We start from the raw sequence: 27,438 nt of genomic DNA on the forward strand, positions 1-27,438 counted from the left end.
TGGAAAACCACATGTCCTTAACGTTGGATTAACTGGTGCTTTAAGGGCTGGAGGGAGACAACACAGCCTGTCATTTTTGGACTCTGTTTGGAAGTTTAAGTACGAGACAAGTCCAGAAGGATTAGTTGATTTAATTCCCCTGATCAAATAAACCCTGAATTAGAGTGAGAGACAGTTTGGTAGTGTGAAAAGACAGACTTTTGATCCTGGTTCCTTTGCTGAACTGCTGTGTGGCCTTGTTAAGGACAATCTCTCTGGGTCCAGTCTCCACATGAGAAAATAGACTGATGGTAAGGCTCAGAGATAAGAGGCACTTTTAAGTGCCTAGCACAATGCCTGGGGCAGAGCTCCATCTCAGTAAATAGCTGAAGTTATTACAGTCAAACCAACCAGGAATGAAGGCTGTTCTGAAGGGGTAAGGATTTGTAAATCACAAGACGAGGAATCGCTGGCCATCTCTGTTAGAGATGTTAGGGTTTTTGTGTGTCAGCAATTAGTTTTTAATAAATGAAACTTTGCAGGTCTTGGGAAAGAAATCTATTAAAGCACAAAGCACTACTGTCTTCCAAGCCATTAAAATGTTATCTGCTTAATTCCTCTTTCAACAATAGGTAATGAACCTTCTCTGAATTAAAATCTTTGATTTTATGGATTCACATCAAGCTAAGAGTAATTACAGTAATGAGGTAAACCGAAATCCCAGTAGCATAATGCATGCAGGGCCTCATTTCAATTACTTTGAAGAAGATTATTTGTTATTATTTCACTGTTTACTTTAAGGAAGAATATTTGTCTTATTTTTACATATACTATCACTTAATAAAAGTTATTAAAAATATCAACTACAATGGCAGAAAAGCATAAAACCCTTGTGTATACTTGGAATAAAAAAATGCCTGCAGATAATTTTTTGTATTTATTTGAATACAATATTCAGATTTTATTTTCTCAGCATGCCATCAGCTCCACTCCTGGCATGACATTTAATAGTGCACTTCTTCCGAAACCACTTAGGACACATCACCTGGCTTATGTTCTAACCACAAGAGGAAGAAAATCTTTGAAAATCCAACCTTGACCATCTCTGGGACCACAACCTGAAGCTGGGCTTGACAGCTCTGGTTTGGTAGTCCTGTGCACGTATCCACCTCCTCGCTACCTTATTTATTATTTATTGTGTTATTTCATATGGCAGTCCCTGCAAAAGACAATGCCTTTAAGCACAGGGATGATGATATGATGCCCTACTAATTGCTCACTTCACACAGATCCAGGCTGGGCATGCAGGGGCTAGATACACCTGTTCACACCAAGGAGATCAACCAACCACCAGTGCTGTTTATGGTTGAAATGCTTAACCTAAGGAGTTTGCTAGCTGCCTATCACTGGAAAGACCCACCGAGACCTCTGCGCAGAATGAATGCAGAGCTTCATTCTTCAAGAAGAGGGAGCAGAGGTGAGGATGGATGATAGTGGGTGAAAGTAATGGGTTTTGCTAGGATCCTGTTTAAATGACAGACATGCCTGAGAAAACCGCCTCTAAGAGCAGAAAGAACAGTCATTAAAGAGGTAAGTCTGAGACCAATAGGTATCTGCGAAACATATAGGAAAGAACTTGCCTGGTTGTTTGCATCACTTGGATCACTTTTGCTCAGCTTGGTGTGGATACAATTAGAAGTAGTCCAACTGATGCTAGGGTTAACACCAAATGACTAAGCAGATTCCAGGAAAGGTTGTTAAGACCCCAACCCAATCTTCCTGCTGTCACAGTACACCAAGGCAGAAAAGAAAATGTGTAAGCCATAGCTGGGCTGGAGAAGGCAGCCCCAAGGGGGGCATTCCAGTGAGGAAGAGAGTCCTGTCAGGGAGATGCTAGCTGGAAATTGGGAAAAGGAGGAGCAGCATCAAAGAAAAGAAGGTTTCTTGGTTGTATGTGTCAATTCACAGATGCTTTTCTGATTGTATTAAGGTTCTTCCTCCAACCTAGACACTGGCATCATCATAAATAATAGTGGCAGGTTCTTGATGCCTTCACAGCAAGATCTGAGGGGGAGGAATCATATTCATGAAATACATGAAGGTCTGCCATTGGAGGAAGCATCTTGCTAATTCTGGGCATCTCCCCAGAGCAGGACTAAAGTCAACATGCTTGAGATAAAGAGGTGCAATGAGCTCTACCCAAAACAGCACAGAACTCCCAGAAGGTGGCAGTCACCCAACCCCTGGAGTGGCTCAGCAGAGCCTGGGTGAGGGAGTAGGATGACAAAGGAGGCCTGCCTGGGCAAACCATTGGGCAACCCTGTTCCCGTTTTTTTCAGCACTGTCTTACATTCTTCAAGGTGCTTTCCACAGTCCCATTTCTCTAGTGATTCCTGGATTCTAGATTCCTTTTCCAATGTAACAAGCTCTCCCAGTTCAGTAGAAGCGTATGGTTAAGAAAGGTCTGGGATTTGGATTTCAGCTCTGGCTGCTCACTAGCTTTGTGACCTCTTAGTTCTCATCTGTGAAATTAAAATAATATCTTCTTATAGGATTATTAAGAAGATGAAGTGAATAAGAATCACTAAGATAGAAATGATTCTATCATGATGCCTGGCAAAGTGATGAAACTTGAAAGAGGGAATTATCATTGGCATCAGGGAGAGACCTTGCATGAGGTGTTCATGATTGTGCTGTGACACTCCCTTTCTAACTCCATGAATTACTAGGCATGGCAGGAGTCCAGGATCGACCCTGGACATGGGGTGGGGTAGACATTGAGCAGCACCAAAGAGGAGGCGGCAGCGGAAAGAAGAAGCCATTGCACATTTGGAATTATGAAATTGGAACATTTTCTGTACACAAAACTATTACAAAACTGGAGGAGTTTACTTTGATGGAATGAGCTGAGAGACTTCCACCTGAAGAGAGGCTATTCTAGAGGCGAGTTTTGAACACTCCAGCAGGGGCACTCAGCTTGGAGAGAACAAGGTCTTAAAGGTGCACTCTCAGTCTTACGGAGACTGGTGCAGGGAATCCAGCAGTCGATACTACACAGGGTTTTAACTATTCACTGACAATATCACCTTTAAGAAGGACTCTGCATTTCTGGCCCAGGAAAGAGACTGTTGGTCATCTGTAAAAGGTTACGAGCTCAACAACAGAGGTGTTGAGCAATTTCACCAGAGGTGTTGCAATTTCAGAAAAGCTTAGAGGAAGAAATGAATCCTGCTATTGGAGGAAAAGCCAGTACAACCTCTGGCATCAGCACTTAAGCATCATCCTTGTAACTGCAAACACCTATAAAGCTGTCAGCATCTGATAATGAACAGCGAAATAACACACACTATCAGCGAACAAGAGAGGGAGTCTTTGCACTTGTGCACTGTACTAGACCAATTGCTATCAGAGGAGTCCCTTTGCCAGATGTTGTTTCTTTTAATGTCCACAGGAGCTACCGTCAATAACCAATAAGGGAGAAACTAAAGTTGTTGATGAACTCCATCCCCCTGCTAATGGACATAGTGCATAGTAAAATAAAAACTAAAAAAGAAAAGTTTTAGGTTTTTCACTACAATACCAAAGATGATTTAAAAATAGCTAGCCAAGAGTCCTGCAAAAATGCCCACAGAAACTCTTCTTTTAGAAAAGTATAACATGACCCTTTAATGGTGTTGGGAGAGCAATGACAAATTATAGTAATTTCATATTTCATTTATACAGCATTCTTGAAATGACAAAATTACAGAGATGAAGAACAGATCAGTAGTTGCCAAGGTCTATCTGGGAGGCAGGGCAGGTGAAAGTGGCTGAGGCTATGAAGGACAGTCTGAGGCATCCTTGTGAAGGAATGTTCTGAATTGTGACTACAGTGGTAGACACATGAATTCACATGTGACAAAACCAGTGAAATTCCAAGAAGGTTGATACAGTATCAATATCAATATCCTGATCATAAAATTATATTAGAGCTATGCAAGACTTTACCATTGGGGAAACTGGGTGAGGAATGTTAGGAGACCTCACTGTAATAGTTCTTCCCATTGAATGGAATTTAAAATTATCTTAAAATAAAAAGTTGAAAGATATTTTAAAAAATGGGAAGCACTGCAAAAGTTCGGCTCTCTGGAGGATGTAAAAGTCTAAAGATACTTAGCTTTTTTTGTTAAACACATTTTAAGGGCACAGAGGGGCTAGTTTATCATGAACACTCAACTTAGTGTACAGAAATTAGTTATGTCTCATTATAGAATTCCTAAAAGTAAGGGTCCCATGGTAGTGAGTGATATCTTTCAGCAATTTATACCTGTGACTTTGATTTTTGTGTCCCAAGAGTACTGAGGTTTTATGCTATTATGACAACTTCAGGTAATCTATAGCCACAGTTTGCAGATTAGTTTCAAAACCACAAGTCTCAGCACCCACCATGCAGCATAGAAGTTCAAATCAAAGTATTGTGAGGTCTACCAGTGCCATGTAAAAACTGCTCAAGTGCCATAGAGGTCCATTTAGTTTTTAATTTTGATAGTCACTGTGTGGGGGAAGGGGAGCTGTGCAAGCAGGTTAGCTAGCAGTTTAGAATCCTGTTCTAGTTTTAGTTCTGACCAAATGAGTTTGAGAAAAAGAATCTTTAAAATGAAAATGGATCCACTGGCCTATGGAATCGGGAGTGCACCAGGAGAGCTCCACAGAGGATAAGGATGGGAAGGCAACGTGTACTCCACCACTGTCCTGCTCTCCAAGAGGCCAGTGAGAGTACCTGGACAGAGACCGGCAGGGCGCTGGTGGGGAGAGGGAAAGGCTCTGAAAACATGCAGCCTGATGTCCTTCAGTTTGCTCTGCTTCTTGATTTCTTGCATTTAAAGAAAAAACAGGCTATGATAAACTCACTATAATTCTCAATTTCATATGAATTTCCAAACTTATGTGCAGATAGGCAAATGGGGCTACCAACAGACAGCCCCTTATTCCTTACTTCAGTCAGGACTGATTATCAGTGACAATAGAGGCATTCCCAAACCTTTGCTGACTTTGAAAATACAGCTTAGTGACTAAAGGCACTGGAATTCTCTCATTTTGTTCATAAGGAATGTTTCCAAATACAACGATATTCTACTTTCTATAACCATTTACATAACTTTCTATAGCCTTTGTCATTAATAAAATTTTATATCTATGGTATAATTTTATCAATCTCTTTATTGTCTTCGGTGGCAAACATACCTCTGATCTAGCTTTCTCTTTCCCTCTCTGGTCTTCAGAGGATATCCTGGCACATTTTTGTTTAAAAATATATTTTATACACATAAAAAGATTCAATGTGTATAAAATATGTTATATATTATATACATATCCATGCATAGTGAAATTATATATGTGTCAAAGTATGCATGTGTACACACACAGTTCAAATGAAAGTGATCTCTGTAAACAAGGGTTTCAGAAACAACATAGCTTGTTAAAACATGACCCTGAGCTATCTAATTGTAAAGTGTAAATTTTTGTATAATATTTATTTTTTAATTGTAGTTGTACATGATATCTTTATTAATTTATTTTTATGTGGTGCTGAGGAGCGAACCCAGGACCTTGCTAGACAAGCGCTCTACTACTGAGCCACAACCCCAGCCCTTGTAAAGTGTAAATTTTAAAAAGGAAGAGAAAGCTTCTTTAATCATGATAACAAAGTCTGAGGAAGGAATCCTAAGACTTGAGCTTCAGGATCTCTATCTTCAAGCCACAAGGCTGCTTCAGAGGCAGCTCAGGTTGCCAGAGGAAAAGAGTTTGAGATTTCAGAAGGTGACAGTAAATACTACTGGAAACTCACCTTTCATTAGCAGCTAACCAAACACATACCCAGGGATGGAATATCCATTGGATGCTAGAAGTTTCCTGCCCCCAAATTCCAAGTGTCAAGAAAGGTCTGCTGGTCCATGAGATTAATATACCACTTCTCTACAAAAACAGCTTTCTGACTTGTCTTTGTATTCTCAGCACCCAGAGTCTGGTTCACAGGCGGGGCTCAGTAAACATTTGTGAAACAAATACAAATGGACTGAACAGAACAGACACAGTTCTCTAGTGAGAGAATACTGTAGGTAAAGTAATTTTAAGTTAACCGTGGTTAGTGTTTATAAGTGCCAATTCATTTCTACAAAACAAAGACAAATAGTAAATTCAACTGGGCATACCTTGCTGACAGTTGAGATTTGCTCTAGGCCCATGGCATGCAGATTGTCATCTTGGGTCTCAAGGAGAAGTTTCAGAGATGGGAGCAGGAGGGACTGACGCAGCAGAAGCAGGCTCAGCTCCTTTATGCCCTGGAAGCATAGGAACAGGTGAGCATGATTCATGGATTATTTCCTAGCCCTCTGCTACTCTGGATGCCTCTTTCCACCCTTTTGCTATAAGAGAGGGAGAAAGAGAGGTGTAGGGAAGGGAAGGAGTGAGAGGGGGAGGGAGCAGGTAAGGGAGAACATGCACAAAATACACACAGGACCATACTGAATATCGGAGTTGGTATCTGCTTCACTCACTCCATGTAAACTGTGATCATCCTTCCAATCTGTTATATTTGTCTACAACATAGCTTTTAAACTATAAAATTAATTAAGAAAGCACAGGACAACATAGCTTTTAATGGCTGCATGGTACTCATCATATGAATCTAGTACTATAATTTATTCTCCTAAACTCAGGTTAGTTTCCTTCCAAGTAGAATGGGGACATTTATATCTACTTTGTACTTTTTGGTGTGTGTGAGAGAGAGAGAGATCAGTGCTTACTGATATCTAGTTGTGCTTAATGATGTCTAGTTGTCATACACTTAAAGAATATCAGAAAAAAATTTAAATGATTTCTAATTCTAAAGTTGAGGTAAAGTGAATCTTTAGTATAACTAAGACATTCCATGAAAATTATCCTATCTGTGGTGCATAAAAATAAAACTGTGGCCCTATGAAGGTGTGTCTGAATTGTATTCTCAGCTTTTTATTGGACCCGTCATGAGAAAACAGGTTTTAAACAAGGTAACAAATGATAATTCTTTACAATGAAGTAACAAAAGTATAATGTATAAAACAAAATATAAACGAATTTTTAAAAAATCTGCAAGCTGTTTTGTCCAGGTGAGCTGGCTACCTTCAGTGCCCTGGTGATAGCTGTAACATAAAAAAATCAAACTCTTGGACCAACGACCAGACAATGAGCACAGCCCCATCATACTATAGCATGGCTGTTTCAAGAAAAGAATGGAGGATCACTACCCTCTGGGGACTGATCTTTCCCCTGTGCTACTCAAACAGTAGCAGATCAGAGAAAAATTCAAATGTATGTTTTCACAATTCCTTTACATTATAATAGAGTGAAGATAAAATGACACAAAGAAGCTCCAGTTAACAGTTAGAATAAAGTTCTCCACTGGAATTCCACACACTGTAGGTCTTTTTTTTTTTTTTCCCTTCTTCCTCTCCTTTACCCAGAAGGTCTCTCCTAGGAATTGGGGCCAGGCCTTCACATTTCAGAGTAGAAGGCTGTGTTCTACAAACTGGTGTGACAACAGTCAATACAGCAGCATAGCTGTTTGTAAAATGTACACTTCAAGCATCACAGATTCTAATTCAGAAAAGCACTAGGCGTGCTTACAGAACACACCACACAGAGGAGTCTTGCAAGCATCTGGGCCAAACAGAATGTTTTTCATCTGGGATGCAGAAAATATCTAGGAGGATGAAGCATAAACTCCCAAATATGACTCTGGCCTGACTTCCTTGTCCCACTTGCTTCTTGTGACCTGGTTCTCCTTTTCTCAGGTTTCAGCAGCATTCACTGTCTGCACAGCCCAGAAGGAATACGGTCCAGGGACCTCTCTGGGAAGGTGGAGCCATTATGTATTAGCACCCTCCAATACCATAGCCATAAGCCATGAGCCACATTAGAGAGATAAAACTAGTGCATATAAGTAAAATTAGAAATCCAGCACCTTAAGTTTTAATTGTAATGTTCACAAGTCACCAGTGGCTACCATATTGAATGGAACAACTGCCAGGTGTTGGCAAGAATATTTTTTCTTCTCATATTCCAAACATGTTTGGCACATACCATACTTAAAAATACTTGTATACAATCCTCTTGCCTAACACTCATATTTGCTTACTCAATAAGTTATTAGTAATGAGAAAAAATCATTTCTCAGCAAGTTATGATGTTTAGACTAAGCATAACACTTGACTGACCTTAGCTTTAATGACAAATTTTATGAAATAACCTGTATGCTCTTCTGAACAAGCATAATGCATAGTTGGCACACAGCCAGGCAAGGACCCTTGAAGGGAGGAACTTAGTTTATGTGAGCCACTGAGAATGCTTGATCTCTTAATTAAAAGTTATTGGCCAAATACTTCTGTCTTCTATGTTTGTTGTATATTTTCAGGGGCACTGCAAATGGGGCATTTATTGAGATTTACAAAGGGATTTGGGGAATGCAAGAAAGGCCAAAGCAGCCAAGAAAACCACAAAACACTTAATTCAACACCTTTACAGTTCCAAGTTGTTAGAACATCATGACACAGACCATCACAAGAGAGAGGCTTGAATGAAGAGGATTACGTGGGCATGGCTCAGGGCCAGTTCATAATCCTGGGCATTTCTTCTCCCCAAAGACTTTGATCTAGTGTGATATACTAGGACATGGTTCCTGTGGCCTGATGGTGATCAGAGAAGATAGACTGGTGCACCAATATTCCTTTTTACCTCACACAACCCTGATGGTCTCAGGTATCTAGAATCAAAAGGTATTGCACAGCCAGAGACTAAGTCAGCAGTGGGAGCATGCGGTACGAGAAGTGCAAGGATCAACTGCACAGGCCCAGAGGGTATGTCATATCTACTAATCATTGCTCTGGGGCCGCAAGGTTGCTTGTAGTACTTACTCTCCAACAAGACCTGGAATGAGCTGTGTTCCTCTACAGCAGCCCCTGCTCCTGCTGGTTCTGTAGGCCTAGGTGATTACACTTGTGATTATGTACTGCATCTGGGCCAGTTGGGAATTCCAGAGGCCTTAGTTTCCTGTCCTCTAGAGCTTCTCAGATTACACTGGCTTTGGAGCTTGACCACTAGGCTACTGCTGATGCCTCTTGGTCTATGTCTCCACATGGGAATGCAGCTGCTCTGAACTGAACTCAACTTATGCATCATTTCATTTAGTTTTCTCCTCAAATCCTCTGAGGTAGGTACTGTGTCAGTCCCACTAATCAGATGAGGCAAGCAGAGTACAGAAAGGTTAAATAACTTGAATGTCATCAGATTCTAAAAATCAAGCTCCTGGTATTATCCAAAGTGGCTCAACCATGAGGGAGAACAATCATACTTGAGATTCTGAAGCTGGGGGTTAGCCGGGTTTGCTCATTAGCTGGGTGACATACTCCCACGCAACAGCCTGTAAGCATCTGTGACTCTAATTCATGCTGTGCCTCAGTGAAATCATGGACCTTCAGGGTCAGTCATAAATAGCTGGAACTTGGAATTTTAGATGTGCAAATGCCAAGAACCTGATTCATGCCAATTTCTTATTCTTTACATCCTCCACTCTTAATGCTTCATATATTGCCATGGATACAAGCTAAGAAAGATCTATAACTTTCAAGATTGTAGGACACATGTGACCTGCAAGGAACAGTGATTATATCTTGCTGGTAGTATTATCCATCAGGAAAACCATTACTGCCATAATAGCAGGGAACCACAAAAAGGCATTCTGAAGAGTCATGGAGAAAAACAAATCTATAAATATGAGAGCTTTTCATGGGATGGGAAATAGGAATGAAGAAAATGGGTGAATCCACTTTAAGAGCCCCCTAGTAAACAACTGGGCACACACATTCCATTAACCAGGGTTATGGTTTTAAAAAATGAGTCATGGATGATGATGATTTACTATAGTGATATAAAGTATTATGAAACTCTGAAATTAAGCTACATGACCTCCAGGTGTGGTAAAATAAACAAGAGAATTCCACTTTGCAATAATAGTGCTTCTTTAGTAACATTTTTAATTCATATGTGAGCACATTGAGCCATTGACAAGAGCAGTATATACCACTGGCAAACTTTCTGTAATCAAGGCACATGAGGGGAAGAAAAATCTATAAATGTGACCAATTAAGAGAAAGAAACTGAAGCAGCACAAAAAAATGAAGAAAAGTCACCGAGGCAACAGAACTCCTTTAATAATTATCTTTCATTTCATTCAACTGGAGCACAGAAGTCAATAATCTACTCTGAGGTGGGTTTTAATCTACTACCTCTTCCACCCCAAGAAAATTAAGGCCTTATGGATGGTAGTGAGTGCTGTGTGTGAAGCAGTGCACAGGTGGTCTCAGTTCAAGTCTCCTCACAGCCTGGGAACACCATGGAAGAGACAGAACTAGAGTCCCTCTGAGATTTTCTGAGACCAGAAAACAAGGTGTGGAGAAGACTGTAGGTAGTGCTGAGGTCCCTGTGAACAGGGCAGCCTGGTGCATCCCTAGGCCCCCTTTTGCTCTGCATGTGTGGCGTGCCCAGTTCTGTGGAGAGCAAGGAGAGCCCTTTCTGTGAAGTGGTGAGAGGAGGACTGTAGAAAAACGTGCTCTAGGTGCTGTGCTTCTATTGTGACCTCTAAAAAGCATGTAGGAATCACTGACTGGAGATCCTGAGATCAATCAGTAGCACTGATATAATGTATTATTCTACTTTTCCAAGTACCTCAACCTGGCTGTACACGCAGATCAAGCACCGAATCATCACAGGTATTTAACTTCTCATTGAACCACTAAGTCTTATTTTTTGGTTAAAAAAAAAAAAACACAACTTGTGACCTATTTTCTTTGATGTCCAAGAACATTTACCTAAAATATAAATGTCATATGAACAAGATTTACTACTACAATGGACACCCATGCACATCTGTTACCTATTCCTAGGTGGCTAACAGATAATGTACATTTGCAACTGAGCTTTAATTACCTGGCCAGTGGATGATGTCAAGGTCAAAGATTCAGTAGTCACATCATCAGCTAGCTTATATTCTTTGCCTAGAAAAGTTAATGGTAAGACCAAACCAATAAAGATATTTAAAAACACAAACTCTTCTAGGCAATGGGAGAGATCCTAATAATCTTACCTCTCAACCATTAATAAGTTTAGATGCTAGCTTCTTATGAGCCATTACTGAAAAAAGTATATGGACAAGAAAAAACTAACAATAAAAGCTTATACAACTGCAGATACGCACTTATACAAGGGCAGACATGCACTTGCAACGTATCACAAATGTTGCAACAACGGCTTATCTGAAAATAGTCTTTTTTTTGAGCATTCAACAGAGACTTGGTCTGAAGAGCTATATACAACTGAGGAAGTTGAAGTGACCCTTGACCTCAGAGTCTGTGTTCCATCAGCTATCAGTGGAGATAAGGACCCCCTTACAGGCTGTGTTGAAGGTTGAAAGAGATGTTTAAGTGAAACTCTTGAGTGCTAGTAAACATTGGTTATGACCATTACCCATAGCTTGTCAGACAATAACTCTAGATCCTAAATAATGTTCTTCCCTCAGCAGAACTGACAGCGGGACACTTCTGGCATTTGGTCCTGGTCTGACAATGCTTAATCTTAGCGTACATTAAAGTGAAGGGGAAACCCATATTATTCACGTACTCTTGCCCTGGTGTAGATAATAAACTGTGTTGAGCCCCACTCTATGCAGGGCTGAACCCTGCCCTGGGGACACAGAGACATTCAGTCACAGGTCCCATCTTACAGGTGTTCACAATACAGCAAAGAGTATCACAAGTCAGTAAGCAGCTAGAATCAGTGGGTCATGGTACAAAGCCCAAATCATACTCATCTGGGGTAAGGGGATGCTGTTTTTGAGGTTGGTATTTTAAATATTTCACAGAATAATTTTGTCATTCTGCTGGTTGGACGACTTCCTTAAATGGATAAAATATTTTAAAATTCAATCAAAAAATGCTTATCCATTCTCTCACTTGGAAAACAATTCATTAAATGTGCATTCATAATAAGAATAGTTTCCTTGAGTGATTACAATGAGGATGTTATCTACAATTTTATTTTCAACTTTATGTCCTATGTGGTAGAAACTTAAAACCAATTAATCAATTTAATGCCATTATCTAAATGCTTAAATTTAAGACATGTAAATTGCTCAAATATGCTGCTGAGTTAGTATTCATGGAAGGAGGCTGCAATTAATATAATGTACTAAGTGCTTACATATACACATCTAAGTATGTTTACATACATTAATATAATATGTACTATATGTATAATACATACTATGTTACATGAATAATATGTTACAATAGACTAATATATTAGTACATATAATATATATTATACATATATATTTATTGTCTGTGAGAGTCAAATCATGAGATTAAATAGAGAACAAAGGTCAAAATGGCTAGTTTTTTTACCATGTCATAGAATAAATATTATAGTTATAAAATCTTGTTTCAATTTTATGTCAAGAGGTATGTAAAATTCAGAGTGGTTATTTGTTACCGGTCAAGGAAATTGCTAGAGCTTATTACCACTTTACAACCGACCCAGTTCAAACAGGTAACACATGAGCTACTGTGACCTCCTCAGAACACAAACTTGTGTTAGACATAAAGGGCATCCAGAGAGAACTAGAACTAGAACTGGGTTACACTCTGGGACTTGCAAAAGGAATACTGCTTCAGAGCTCTGAGGAAGATAAAACCACTCCTAAACATCGTTTTAGCATTGCTCTTCTTCATTAGATCCATTACAAATTATGGGCTTCTACCAGCAATGGCACAAGCTAAATGTTCCTCAGGTACAGTCACTGGTGTTGCTTAGAATAAAGAGTTTTGATAAGAGAAAGGATCCTTGGGGAATCCACTTGAAACACCTACTCACCTCTGCCGGCAGCATATGCTTGGTGCCATATAAAGAGCGACAGATCTTCAAAACTTCATTCCCCAGCTCCTCCTTGTTGTCCACTGTACATCTGGTCAGCATTTCTGTAGCTAGTCTCATCCATGGATTACTGGTTATACTGGTTCTAATGGAGGAAGAGTCAAAGCACTGGAAATTAGAGCTCTCAAAATTGCGGTAGGAGACTTTAAAACAGAAAAGAAATTCCACTTTATGAAATAAAATGCTAATGGCAGACTACAATCAGAAACTAGATAAGTTCCTTCGACGCGATCTTGTAGAGAAGACAGCGTGTGAAGGCGGAAACAGCTTGCTGTGGCATCAACAAATAGCACAGGAGCATGGGAACAGAGGATGGTGTAGAAAGGCCTGAGCTTTGAAGCCAGCCCCCTTGACTTATTTCCTGGGTAACTCTGAGAAGTTATTTAATACTCTTAACCCAGCTGCATGGTTCTGGGGAAGTTGCCCAACTCTTTTGGGCCTGTTATTTTCTAGTGAAAGGCAATTTAATGTTTTCCTGGCAGAGTTCTTTATTTAATGAATGAAGTATGTTACTGTGGCATTACTCTTACTAGCAAGCACACTTTAATATTCACTAGGCTGCTCCTGGCTCCTGCTGATCCTGTTGTTACTATACTGCAATGGAGTCAGCTCAGGAGCTTGACTGAAGAGCAACAGATAGTATGTGGTGTGCTTTGTACTTCATGTTGCTTTCTTGTATTTAGAACATGGTTTGCCTTTTCTTTTCCTTCTCTGGCTGCCACTATTCCATGTTTCATATAAACATTGCCAGAAGCTGGGTACCGACTCTGTTTAGAGTTGGTAAGTACTTTATCATTTATTAAGAGTCTGTTGTCTCCTTAGCAAAGCACTAGGTTCTAGATGTTCAACAAGCAGGCGTGGGCCTTCCCTTGAAGGAAGTCTAGTCCTTGCCTGCTGAAAACAGTTTCAAGTTCAATAGTAATAAGGGGACCTACAACACTAGCCTTTGGCAGCATTGGTGTGTCAGCTCAAACTAACAATCTCTGAGGACAAAGAATACTACTTACCTCAAGATACAAAGAGCTCAGAGAGCGCTCCTGATGGGCTGAGGAGTCTTGCTAAACTAAAGGATATACCACCACTCTCCTCCTCAGAGGTCCGGGGCCTTTCTCTACTGGACTACCTCTTAGAGTAAGAACGCTAATCTGCCAGGACAATGGACCCATGGTCAATATGGCTTTGACAACAAAGGATCAAAACACTTTCACCAGCTAGTTGTAATATAGTGGGTGAAAAACTATGAATCTTCCAGAAGTACAAATCTGGTATATTTTCCCTGAGCACTGTATTTTCCTGTAAGGGACTAAAACCCCAAACCAAAGTTGATACAGGCTGATCAGCCCTAACCCAAAATCTCCCAATTCAAAATACTCTCCAAAATATGGCACTTTTTTAGATTGGACAAGATGCACGAAGGTGGAAAATTCCATTCCTGATCTCATGTGACAGGTTGCCATCAAAATCTAGGCACATTAAAAACACTGTGCATAGGTGTTTTTAAGACTTTGTGTAGGGTGTAGATGAAACCTAAATGAATTCACATTATGTATATTTAAATATTCAAAAATTTGAAATTCTTTTAGTCCCAAGCATTTCAGCCAAGAGATACTCAATTTATATTAGTAAACTAGCTGTCATGTAGATCAAGCAAATTCTTTAACTTATAGTCTTTATTGCATTGACTTGCAACATACAGTCATTCTTACACCATCTTCCTTCTTTTTTTGGCTATTTTAGAAGTGCTAAAGTCAAAATTTGATTGGAGGGAAAATACTTTTAAGGGGTACACAGGTTGCTTAATGCTTTGTCCTCATTGTAATGATATAATAAAGTAGCTGTCATGTACAGGATAGCAGTTTAAAAATTATTTCACAGGAGACTTCAAAAGTAACAATATATTATAAAACTAATAGTTCTTGTATATAAATGCTTGTAAATGTTATAAATGCAATACATGTTTTAAGTGAAGTTGCTTTGAGTTCACATAAAATGAACCAAGTGAATGACTTGGCCAAGTGAATGACTTTAAATGTCATTTTAATGTTCTAAAAGTAAAAGAAACCAAAAAACCAGATAATTAACTTATCTAATAGTCATGTCACATTTAGAGTTCAGAAATGAGGGTATGAGGAAATCTACAAATGAACTCTAATAATTTTCTAAAGATTGAAGCATTACTGACAATCCAATCAGTGGGCTCTGGGCCTGCTTCACATTAAGTGCTCACCAGAAGTTTGTTCAGAAACAGATTCCAGGTCCCACTAAAGAGAGCTGGACTCAAGACCTATTCTTTAACATACCCCCAGCTCTGCCAAGAGAATCCACTGTCACAAAGGCACTGGAGATTTCATGATGAGCTGGAAGAGTCTACAACGCAGAGCTCAAACAGTACAGGTAGAAACCTGTTCTTGAAGGCTGCAAGCCAGCATGCCACTAGCCACAGATGACAGGATCTGAGAAACACCTTTTTCTTTCTGAAAACGTTTGGTTAAAAATCAAACCAAAATAGGAACACTTCTCTCATTGGTTTGCTTCAGAAATTCCTAATAGTCTCATCTTTGGGTTCACATAAAGAGTCTTCTTCAGATGTTCTTTCAGTTCTAAACTGATTACAAAAATGATGTTATCTTCAGGAGGACGTCCTTAACTTCTTACACATGGAGATGGGCATTGGCCTGGGGCAGAGCTTAGGGAACAAACTCAGACCTGGAGCAAACGGCATCCAAGCAGGCTGGGCCTCACCAATGAGATACTGTGGCTCCTGACAGCCAGCATGTGCAATCAGAGGAAATCTGGCCACTTCTTCCAAAAAAGGCGGGGGGGGGGGGGGGGGGCGGTTGGTTTGTGGCTGCTAGCACAGGGACTGGAGAAGCAACCCATGCCGATGAAAGCAGCAGCTGTCAGCCCAGCAGGAAACAGAAGAAACATAAGCAGAAAAGGAAGCCAGATATTAGGTACAACTGAGTCTCCTCCACTTATTAGCTCTGTGATGCCTGATATTATTTAAGTTCTGAGCTACTATTCCTTTACCTGCAAAATCAGCTAACATCACCTTCCTTTGTAGGTCTGTGTGAATGACTGATAACTTATGTAAATTGTACATAATGGTGTGCAACCCCAACAAGTGGGAATGATTCATTTAACCCACATGGAGCTTACAATGCTGTGTCAAAAGATAGGCAACAAATTCTCTGGAACAAAACACTGGAAACAAAGTTATTGTGTTGACATCATAAATTGGATATGTTTATCCAGCACAGTCTGAAACTTTTGAAGAAAATGTGTAAGAAAAAGTGGGTGTAGGAGCAAGGAGAAATGGAAAGACATTGCAGTATTTCAAAACCAATGCTAATGACCTTAGAAGGCAAATATTGATTACACACACACACCTTCCTTTTCCAATTTTGCTTTCTAAGGTTTCAGTTACTCATGGTCAGCTACAAATACTAAATGGAAAATGCCAGATTATATAATTCATAAGTTTTAAATTGCATACTTATCCAGTGTATTCATGTTGTATATAATATTCTTCCATTAGCCATTTAACATCTCTGTTAATAGATCAACCATCCAAGTATCTCTGTACCTGTGTTCAAACAATCCCGATTTCACTTAATAATGTCCCCAAAGTTCAAGAGCAGTGATTCTGGGAATCTGGATGTGCCAAACAGAAGGTTCACAGTGTCTTCTTTAAGTGACTAATGGAAAGTTCTGAATTTCATGAGAAAAAAATCCCATGTGCTGAGGCAGTAAGAACTATGGTTAAGAACGTATCTTTTAACTGTGAAGTTTTGAATAAGGAAAATAAATTCATGCTAATTTCATTGTTGAACTTAAGATGCAACTCACAGTGCATGATGAGTGCTTAGTTAAGATGGAAACAGCATTAAACTTTGTGTGTGTGTGTATGTATGTACAGGAAAAACATGGACCACATAGAGTTCAGTGGTGTCCAAAGGTTCAGGAAGCCCTGTAGGTCATGGAATGCACACCCCTCAAATAAGGGGAACATACTTATATTCTTTCACTGGCTCTTTAGAGATGCTACATTTTCAGAAATGTAGTCTAGACCAAAGACCTCTAATTAGGCTAACTGCAATACTTACCTATTTTCACTTTCCATAGGTGGCCAGGCTTGCAAGAGCAAAACCAAGTGCTGAAATTCCACCTCATGCTGACTAGATGCCAAGAGTTCCATGAATAGAGAGTACCGGTTCTCTTCATTCTCAACATCAGCTATGTCTACCTGGAAGTAGAAATACACACTTGAAACTAATGGCAAAGCTACTTAACTGGTTTATAGAAGAATTCAAATTTGATTACTTTGATTAAACACTTGAAAATTTTTATAATGTGCTTAGGGAAAATTCAACAACATCCAAAAACAAAACAAACTACTATGGTTTGGGTGTTGTCACTCAAATGTCTGTTCATATGTTGGGAGCCTGATGTCTGTGCAGTGATGCTAGATAGTAGGAAACACTGGGAGATGGGGCCTAATGGTTCCAAGATCACTGGGGGTATGACTTGGGAGGACCTTGTCTCTCTCAGCTTCCATTGACGATGTGATCTCCCCTCACACACGGGCTCCCACTATGTGACACAACTGAGAAGGCCCGTGTCAGAGTGAACCACTGCCACTGTCATGCTTTTGAACCTCCATAACTATCAGCTAAATAAACTTCTCTTCCTTATAAAGTTAGCCTGCCTCAGGAATTTCATTATCCTAATGAAAAACTGACTAGTAGTACCCAATCTTCAAAAGCTCTATGCCTTAATTTCAAATAATTATATTAAAATCATATTTAAAATTTCAAATAATTATACTACAAGATTTCAGGAAGGTTTTTTTTTAAACTTTATTTACCCAAATAAATCCAAAGTAGATTTCCACATAACTAGTACACTGGCATTTAACATGTTAAAATATGGAATTGTTTCCTTTGAAAATGTTTTATTTCACCATACTCCACATTAAGTTTCTAAAGTTTAAAATATTCAAAATTAACTTCTAATTTTCACTTGAAAACTGTAAGCCTATGTGTTGTCTAGTAAATTTCAAATTAGAGATTTTACTAGGGTGTTTTTGTCAGAATATGCTTTTGCTATACATTAAAACCAAGAAAAAACATCCTTCATTCACATCTCCATTTCTAATGCAAAAGAAGTCTCTGTCAAATATACAACACTCATTTTTTTTTCTTTTTCACTGAATAACTGAATGATTTTTCTTTTATATTGAGGCAGGCCTAAAGCATATCATGCTTCTAGTGCCTCTGTGGAAAAAAATATTTGCTGTTTCTAGTTAAAATGGCCATAAGCATAAAAGTAAGACAAATCTGTTTTCCCATTTTTTTGCCCTCTCCGCACAGATCCTCTGTATTTAAGCACACAGTGAATTCATAATTTGTGTACACATTCAGATGATACCTTGAAATGATAATGAGAATAGATGTTACCTGTATATTTGCTAAATTGTCTGCACTAATGCATGTTTCCAAAACATTTAATTTAATGGCCATTCTGGCTCTGATCCCAAGAAGTCATATCAAAATGTCACACCACAAATTCTCCACTTTTCACAAACATTAATTGTACTATGAACAGTTGGTAATCACTATGGGAAGCCTGGCTCACACAGTGACCTGCCAGATACTTCACAAACTGCCTTCAAGCCCCATGCCATTCTTCTGTGGAACAGTCACCCAAGAGCAATGCACCATTTTAAAAAATAATTTCATAATACAGTAAGTCACTCGTCCCTCCCAATAGTTTTATGCGGAGGACAGCACAGGCATTAGTAAGCTCACTTTACAGAGGAGGAAATGGGGTCAACTGTCCTGGAAACAGGGCCAGCAAGTGACAGAATTAAAAGAGAATTATAGTCAGACCAGGATCTCTTGAAACTAGAGAACTCGGTAAGCTTTAAATTACTGAAGCTAGTCTTCCAAGTGGGAGGTTGGTACTATTATCTTACCTATTTATGAAGTTTGTGTTTTTTTTTTTTAATTTCAAACTCAAGACATGCACCTGATCTGACTCCAGCCATAGGCCTCGCTGAGATTCCTGGCACAACATCAGGCATGCTTCCACCTCAGAGACTTTGAGCTGTTTCCCCTGGCACATTCTTCCTTCAGCCAGTAGAGTCGCTCAAACACTGTTTCTTTCAAACACTGCCCTAGTAGCAAAGGCCTTGCTAGACTGCCTTCCCTAGAGGAGAATGACCTAGGCCCAGCTTCTCACCATTTATAACTACATGACATATATTTACTCTGTTTTCTTCCTGCAAAAGCATGTTAGTGCCTTGAAAGCAGAAACCATTTTTTGTTCAGTGCTTTATCCCTATTACTTAAAACAAAGCCTCTTATACAACAGGTACTTACTGAGTCAATGAATGAATAAACAGACATAATTACAAAAAAAAAGAACTTTTAATTTATAAAATAATTTAGCATAAATGATATTAAATACATATAGATGTGCCATAAGTTTTTGGTTATTGGAAATATATAGAAAATTTAAAAAGAAAATGTTGCCAACAGGAAAGTCACTTAAAGAAAGGCTACACATGGCAGATTTACTGATATTACATCTGTACATCTGTAGAAATGATTAGCTACATGATTTTACTAGAGTCCCTTCTTTGGACCTCATTCAGCACTTTCAATATATTTACTCTATCTCATTCAATACAATTCATACAGTACATTCTATCTGGGATTCATTCTATACATTCAGAAATGGACTGCAGGAGGGGTGGTATGTTTGAATTTCTACTCAACTATTCACTAACTAGTGACTCCATGTATATATGAGTCTTGATTCTCAAAGACAACATGTCAGGGTAAGGGGACAATCTTTTCACATGACCACAGGAAAACTTAACGAGATAAAGCATGGAACATATCAAGCATTGTGCTGGATACTTGATAATCATTCCCTGCACTGCACGCTGGTGGCCTCCCAGCATTTGCTCTGACTTCCTGCCTCCACATTGAAATCTTAACTAAAGCCGTTTGTTATCAGGTCATAAAGCATAAGAGAGATGGCCTACCTCCCTGGCTTAAAGCAAATAAGAGATGTCTGACTTAAAGTTTTTGACAACTATGAATTCTTTATTCTTCCGTTGAGCTAACAAAATGATTTGCCATAGGTCAAGAGACTTCTAGGCCACTGTAAAGACTGTCATTATAGCAATAGGAGTATCTAGTCTATCAACATTACTTATGCCTCTTTTCCAATTCCCACAAGTGGTGCAGAGATAGGGACACAGACACATACAGTGGGCTGTGTTTCTGCAGAAGGCCAAGCTGAGGAAAATGACTGACGCTACACAGCAAGCATGGTGACCTTATGCCTCCAGGGAGATACCACCTCTACCTTCCGAGGCTCTCTGCTGTACAAACGGTCTTAAAAAGTCAGACTAGGACACAGACAGTTCCTCTGGCTCAGACTTGCAAAAGTGTGAGAAATTCATGAAAAACTGTCTGCCAATAGCTTTTTGATTTTTGTAATCATCCCATCGAGAATGAGTCCAAAACTATCTTAACACAGTTAAATTCTTTTCTGTAGAAAAGAGTATTAAATGAAGATTCCTTAACATAGTTTTCTACATAATGAAAGTATTAATATATTTTCCTTTGAATAGCAATATTTACTCTAAAATTTATTTATGAAAATGATACACTAAGTGTAAGTAGGCTTATTTAATAGACTCCTACTGAACTATAAGTTCCCAAGGGCTTCTAAGAGCAAACTTCGTGTGTGTGTGTGTGTGTGTGTGTGTGTGTGTGTGTGTTGTTATACATATTCTTTTATTATGTATTAGAACTTTTAATATAATTTCTTTATTCATTCTAGTCATTTTTAGTATTTACCTTGGACTTTCTAGAAATTAGAACAATATGCAACTCAACAAGGGCAATTTTGCTTTTATGAAAAGTTACCAATCCTATTTTTCATTGAATTGACTTAGGTCCTTAAGAAGAATGTTAAAATAGTAAACATATGGGGTACTTCTGTATTTTCTAATTTTAATAAATATGCCTCCAAATATTAAATATCTTAACTATGATTAAATCCTAGTGGCCAGTAGAGAAGGAGCATAGCAAATGGTTAATACACATTTATTTTTGCATAAAAATAATGATGCTATCCTACTTGCTTTCTAGAAGATAGCTGTGGCCCAATGTATTTGCACACTATATCTAGTAATGTTGCTCATTAACAGTTAGAAAAACAACTTAGGTTGAAGAAATCACTGTCATAAAACTGACAAGTTATCTAGGAAAAAAAAAAATAGGGAAGGAAGAACTGCCCTGAGACCACAAAGTTAAATCCAATGGTTCTCAGAGGCTCACAGAACTTAAGAGAGCATGTGATCAGTAAGTATGCATATCATGGGAAATCAAACTCCCCAAAATACTTGAAAACAAGGCACTGGTTCATCTTGGATACAGACCTAGGAAAGAATAATAGCTTCCCTGTTCTAGGATATAATATGTTCCACATAAAATATGTACTCCAAGCATCTAAGTATAGTTCATAAAATATAGTGATGCAGAGAACACTAGTCTACAAACAGCTACAGTGTGAAATGACTATGGGTCATGCTTTAATGTGGAGGGAAAACCAACTTTAGGTGGCTGTCAAATGCTTCAGCATAGCTCACCAAAGAGCCTGGAAAACAAATGACAAAAGGTCAATTTAATTAAATATGCAGCTTTCAAAAAATAATGATGAAGTCAAAGTACGACAGAAAATCTTCACTTTGGAGATATTTCCAACCTTTTTGACGCTGAGGGGATAAAGATAGCACAGACTTAAATGATGTTTGTGAGTAAGAAGTCAGTTATGGGAATAAAATAACTAGCAAAGAGATGGGTGAACAGGAAGGTAACATGCTTTTAATACCCTGTCCCTGTCCTTGCCTTGGTGATACCAAACAAAATCCTAGAGGTGAAAATGTCCAATATTTCACGGGTACCTGTGGATTTAGTGACTACTCTATACTGATACTAAACTGAATACTAGGGAACTTTAAAATGCAAAATTCATGTGACTCAAATATAAGAATATCTCTTTCCTTTTTGTCTCTCAAAAAGTGTTGGTTCTCTTCTCATTGAATTAGGTGACTTTAGCCTTTGTTGTAAGTCAATTTGTCAAGTAGCTTCAGTCTCCTTATCAGACACAGACTTGCTGTCCTTGAAAGAGAACAAAGTCACCTAGTCTCAGTAAAAGACAGTATTACCTTAAATTTCACTGTAGCTGCTAGAAGTGAACACAAATATCTTAAACTGAGGCAACCCCCCTGAAATCTGCATCTTGTTACGGAAATTGACAGTGGCTTTTTTTTTTTTTAACCTTCTGGTATTTACAAATATAAAACAGGAATTAATGCACACAGAAGTACTTTATAAATAGAAAATAATCATAAACCTTCAGAAGACTACTATTGGCAGTAGCAATATTAATCACTGTATGGTGATTATCTTGTAAGAGTTGGTGAGCTATTAGCTGGCTTCTGTGAGATTACCTAATGATACTTGATTCTATGCAATTCTTTTCATGAACAGAATGAAATTTGACTGAGAACTTTTTGTATACAGTGCTTCAAAATATAACAAAATACTCCTGCTTCAACAGACTACAGAAGCAGGAAAAGGTGACAGATTTGACCTCTCATAACACTGGACCCATCTATTCAAGTGACTCCTTTGGTAAGGTTTCAGGTATACAATGTAGTCTGCTGTCTTCACTGGATTTAAATAAAATTTCTGGGAAAGGAAACTTTGATACCAAAACCCATCATAAGCTGTTGATAAGCAACTTGTTTAATCAGCCTCAGCAGTACTTAATCCAGTGCCTGACACATAGAAAGCACTCAATAAATACTATTAGTTATTACCATTAATGACAATATGTATTACTATTACACAGAAAAATGTCAATAGAACATAAATTATGAATTTTTCATTTCTGAGTTATTTGTGGATGTATTTAAAAGAAAATATAAAATTGTAAAAAAATGTCATTGAAGTTTTAAACATTAAAAGTAAAGTGAATTTTTTTTGGGGGGAGAGTTCCCATTTTTATATAACTAGTAGATACAGGAATTGAGTTTCATAAAATATAATGTTTAACTGTGTACTGCTTGAGACAGCCTGAAATTTCTAATAGCCTTCCCAGCCCATGCTGAGGTGAGACTGTCTGCCATGGTCAAAGGATGTCCTGACAAGAAATAAAGAGGCTGAACTCTTCCTCCTTAGGTTCTAGTCCTGGTGGGTGAGCAAAAGCTGTCCATCTCTGCTTTACAAATCATAAGGCACAGCAGGAAATCAAGGGTATCTGTGAACCACGTGAGAATAAATGGTTCACCACTGCTATAAAAAAAAGACTTCCCAGGATGCTGCTAATGTGCCCCTGTGTCCAGGAAAGCCCAAAAAGAAACTGCAACTGAGATTCCCATGGGTTTTTTTCCCCCATCTCTGTGTGCACATAAATACCTATGAACACCCTGCAGGAGCCAACAGTTGTGATTCTGAGCCAGTTTTTATAGCACCCCACTTATTTTATTACAACTCTAAACATAGAAATTAAACAATAAAATATGCTATAATCACTCCCCATAAATGCTATTATAACTTCAACACATAATACATATTTTCATATAGCTAAATATGTTTTATGAAGCACTTTGAAGTGAAACATATGATAGGAGAAAATATTGTGTGTTAAAATAAGATTTTTGTCTTACAAATAAACATACTGCCATGTGAGCCCCTATAAATATACCTGTATTTACTTTAAAGAACTGCTATTAAAACTAATTTCTTAAGGCCAAGCTTTGTTTCTTTAGTTATAGTTTTTGAAGTATTACTAGAAAACTTCACAGAGCTGGAAACATTTTTACTGTAGCACATCATTCAGACTCGCATTTGAAGTTTGGTCCTACCACTGAACACTGACAACATAAAAAGATCTCTATGAGCCTCAATGCTTTCATAGTAAAAAAATAAGGCAATACCACCTTATCATATTACTTTGTGGATATTACAGTGCATCATAATGTATAACATAATATAATACAGTAGTACAATATATATGCAGATTTCCAACAGGAATCTACCTTTAGAGGTGTCTCAGAGTTAATACTGAGCCACTATGGTCACTACTAGTATTGTTAATTCATTATCATACCTAATTCTGCCACATTACTTTTGAGATATTGAAGAAATTTCTTAGCCATACTTAGCCTGTTTCCCATGGGATAGCATGATAAGAGTATCTATGTCAGAAAATTATAATGTTTAAACATGATATACACACAAAGTCTAATGTTCAGGCCACAGAAGGCCCTAAAAAATATGAAAACAACAATATAGGTAGCACCTTCTTAGCTTAAATGAAAACAGATTTTCATTATAGCTTTCAGAATTTTTTATTTGGACTCTGATTTTCATTATAGTTAGAATTTACCTGAAGAGACCTCTGGGTAGCAGAAAAAAATGTTGGCCAAGGAGTTATATGTATATCTTATACATTCTCCAAAAACAAAGAGTACAAAAATGAAATTACACAAAATCCCACATGTTCAGCATAATTACAGGCTAAGAAAATGCAATCTCTGAAATATTGTAAGTAAAATACACTAAATAGTAAAAATACACTAAATAGTAAAAATACACTAAATCCCAGATAATGATCACTTACATTCCAGGTTCATGTTTCCCATATTTTAAAAAGTAATTAAAATTTATAAGAATCAATTAGGGGAAAACCAAGCAAATGAAAACAAACCTAACTATAAGTGAAAATTCACACTAACGATGTCTGTGTGTGGGTGAGAGAAGAGAGGTGGGGGGGAGGCACACTCATTAAAACAGTATATCCTAGCTAATAATGTTGGCTGGGAATTTCAAAATTGCTTTATCTCCAGGATTAACAAATAAATAAATAAATTATGGACAATGAAACTAAAGTCTCTGACAGTGAGAGGAATTACAAATAAGCAAAGTTGGAAAGGCTAGAATGAACTCTGGCATTGAAATGGAATTGGTGGTTTTGATATGAACTTGACTTTTAACGTGTATACAGACAGACACAGGACCAGATGTAGATTCAGGTATATTTGTGCAGATGCACACATTTATTACTTTCCATTCTGTCCCCCTAGAGGACCTAGAAACTGTAACAGCACACTATCATTGAACATATCTAGCACCAAGTCTTGCTTTTAGATACCATTCTTCAATAAAGGACCCAAAGCTTTCAGAAATCAATGACTGAACCCAGGACTGGGCACAGAAAGCAAAAGAGAAGGAAGTAAAGAAGTGCTTCAAAAATGATGGGCATTTGTGAAAAGGAGAAACTTAAAGGAATCGCCAATGGTCAAATTCAGGATAATTTGAGCAAAGAATAAATGATAGTAACAGATTAGAACCACAGAACAAAATGGGAATCCTTAAGCTCATACTGACATTTATAAATAAGTAACTGAATAAACAGATATGAAGGGGGAAATATAAGAAAACCTTACCATTTGGAAAATCCTATAGTAATAATTATCTCAGGCAATAATTAATTCATGGTATAATTAATAGAGGAAAAGTACAAAGCAAACTGGAATATTTACATAATTTCAAGTTACTTATTAATTATAAAAGGGAAAATGATAATTTCATAAAGAAATACGGTTGGCACTACATCAGGCAGGTGGTCAGAATTAACGTCATCAGTAATGAAACAAATCAACACCATATATCTGCTGATATAATACACTGAGAAGGCCATATCACTTCTGTGGTATTCTTACCCAAAATGTGAAACTTGAATACATGCCATATCAAATTGAGGGACATTTTATAAAATAACTTTCTAGTACTTTAAAAATGTCAAGGTCAAAAAAGATCACATCAACAAGACCAAGGAATCATTCCAGATTAAAGGCAACTAAGGAAACATGACAAATAATGCAATATGTGACCTGGTTTGGATGTGAACCAGAAAAAGAAATTAGTGGAACAACTGACAATATATGAGCTATTTGTAAATTAAATAATAATATGTGTTGATATTAATTGTGGTTGAGAAGATACGGTGAATCTGAGTGAAAAGCATACAAAATTCACTGAACAATTTATGCAACTCTTTTGGTAAACCTAAAATTATTTCAAAATGACAAATTTAAAAGTAAAACAGTTATCCCCAGCTACTCTATATCCCCCACCACTGCCAACATGCACACACTGGTTTTCTCTGTGCTTTTCCCTTTCCCTTCAGTTTTTCTCCCTAATCCTTAGGTCGGTGGAAGAGGCAATGTTGTCATGTAGCACTGTGACCAAGACCAAGACTGCAGAGAGGCTGTCACCCTAAAGCAGAGGCAAGGTGGACACAATCACCCACTGCAAAGCCCACAGAGAGATCCCTGCCTCTGGGAGGACGCAGGGGAGCCAGGGCCAGTGTCAAGCTCCTTCCTATCCTAGCTAACAGTGACCACTTCCTAGGAAGGAGCTTGATTTAGCAAGTGTCACACTTGCTAAATAGGAAGGAGCTTGACACTGGCCCTGGCTCCCCTGAATCCTCCCAGAGGCAGGGATCTCTCTGTGGGCTTTGCAGTGGGTGATTGTGTCCACCTTGTCTCTGCTTTAGAGTGACAGCCTCTCTGCAGTCTTGGTCTTGGTCACAGTGCTACATGACAACATTGCCTCTTCCACCAACCTAAGGATGTGGCTCAAGTGGTAGTGCGCTCGCCTGGCATGCATGCGGCCGGGGTTTGATCCTCAGCACCACATACAAAGAAAAATGTTGTGTCTGCCAAAAACTAAAAATACTTAAGAAAAAAAAAAAGTCTGCTTATATGAAGGGGACAAAAAGAGCCTTCCTAATTCTCTACCCATCACCCCTTCAGAACATGTTATGCAGAGTTAAATTCCCTGAATTTAGTTTCTTTCTCCCCAAAACTGGTATTTCCTGTATTTTTTACCAAGCTGAGTAGCACCACTTTCTCCTTAGGAATTTAGGCAAAATTCAGAGCAACATCAAACTTTATGCTCATCCCCCCACATCTAAACAGTGACCAAGTCCACTGCTAATAATTCAAGCTCTCCTTCTACCCTCTTTTAGCTTCAAAGCTAGTGCCAAGTTCAGGCAACTTGACCACCACAACCTTAGTCCTCCAAATGGTATCCCTCCCGTCCACTGCTCATGCAGGGGTCAGCTGGCTTCTCCCAGAACAGTAATCTGCTCATGTCACCTCTCCAGCACCATGCTTCCATGTTACGTTAGCGTCATCACAGTGAAACCTGAGCATGACACTAGAGGCTCCCAGCAGTCTGTGTGCTCCTTTCTACTCTCACCTCAGGGTGGCCCCTGCTTTTATACCAGATGCCAACTGTGCTGAACTAGGTTGTTCATGCAGCTCTTCCCACTGGTCTCCCCTCACTATATCCAGACAGA

The 27,438-nt window shown here is 38.5% G+C and overlaps 1 protein-coding gene across 1 annotated transcript in view; it reads right to left on the reverse strand.

Moving 5' to 3' along the window:
- Nbas (NBAS subunit of NRZ tethering complex) overlaps positions 1–27,438 on the reverse strand; it is a 324,412-nt gene that overhangs the window by 1,823 nt on the left and 295,151 nt on the right. The window contains exons 49-51 of the mRNA XM_076833054.2: positions 17,088–17,227; positions 12,922–13,066; positions 6,171–6,299 (exon numbers count right to left, since the gene is read on the reverse strand). Of these exons, the coding sequence (XP_076689169.2) occupies positions 6,171–6,299; positions 12,922–13,066; positions 17,088–17,227 (414 nt within the window). The remainder of the gene's footprint in view (positions 1–6,170; positions 6,300–12,921; positions 13,067–17,087; positions 17,228–27,438) is intronic.

The sequence above is a fragment of the Callospermophilus lateralis genome, chromosome 14, assembly GCF_048772815.1.
Source record: "Callospermophilus lateralis isolate mCalLat2 chromosome 14, mCalLat2.hap1, whole genome shotgun sequence".
Taxonomy (NCBI): Eukaryota; Metazoa; Chordata; class Mammalia; order Rodentia; family Sciuridae; genus Callospermophilus; species Callospermophilus lateralis.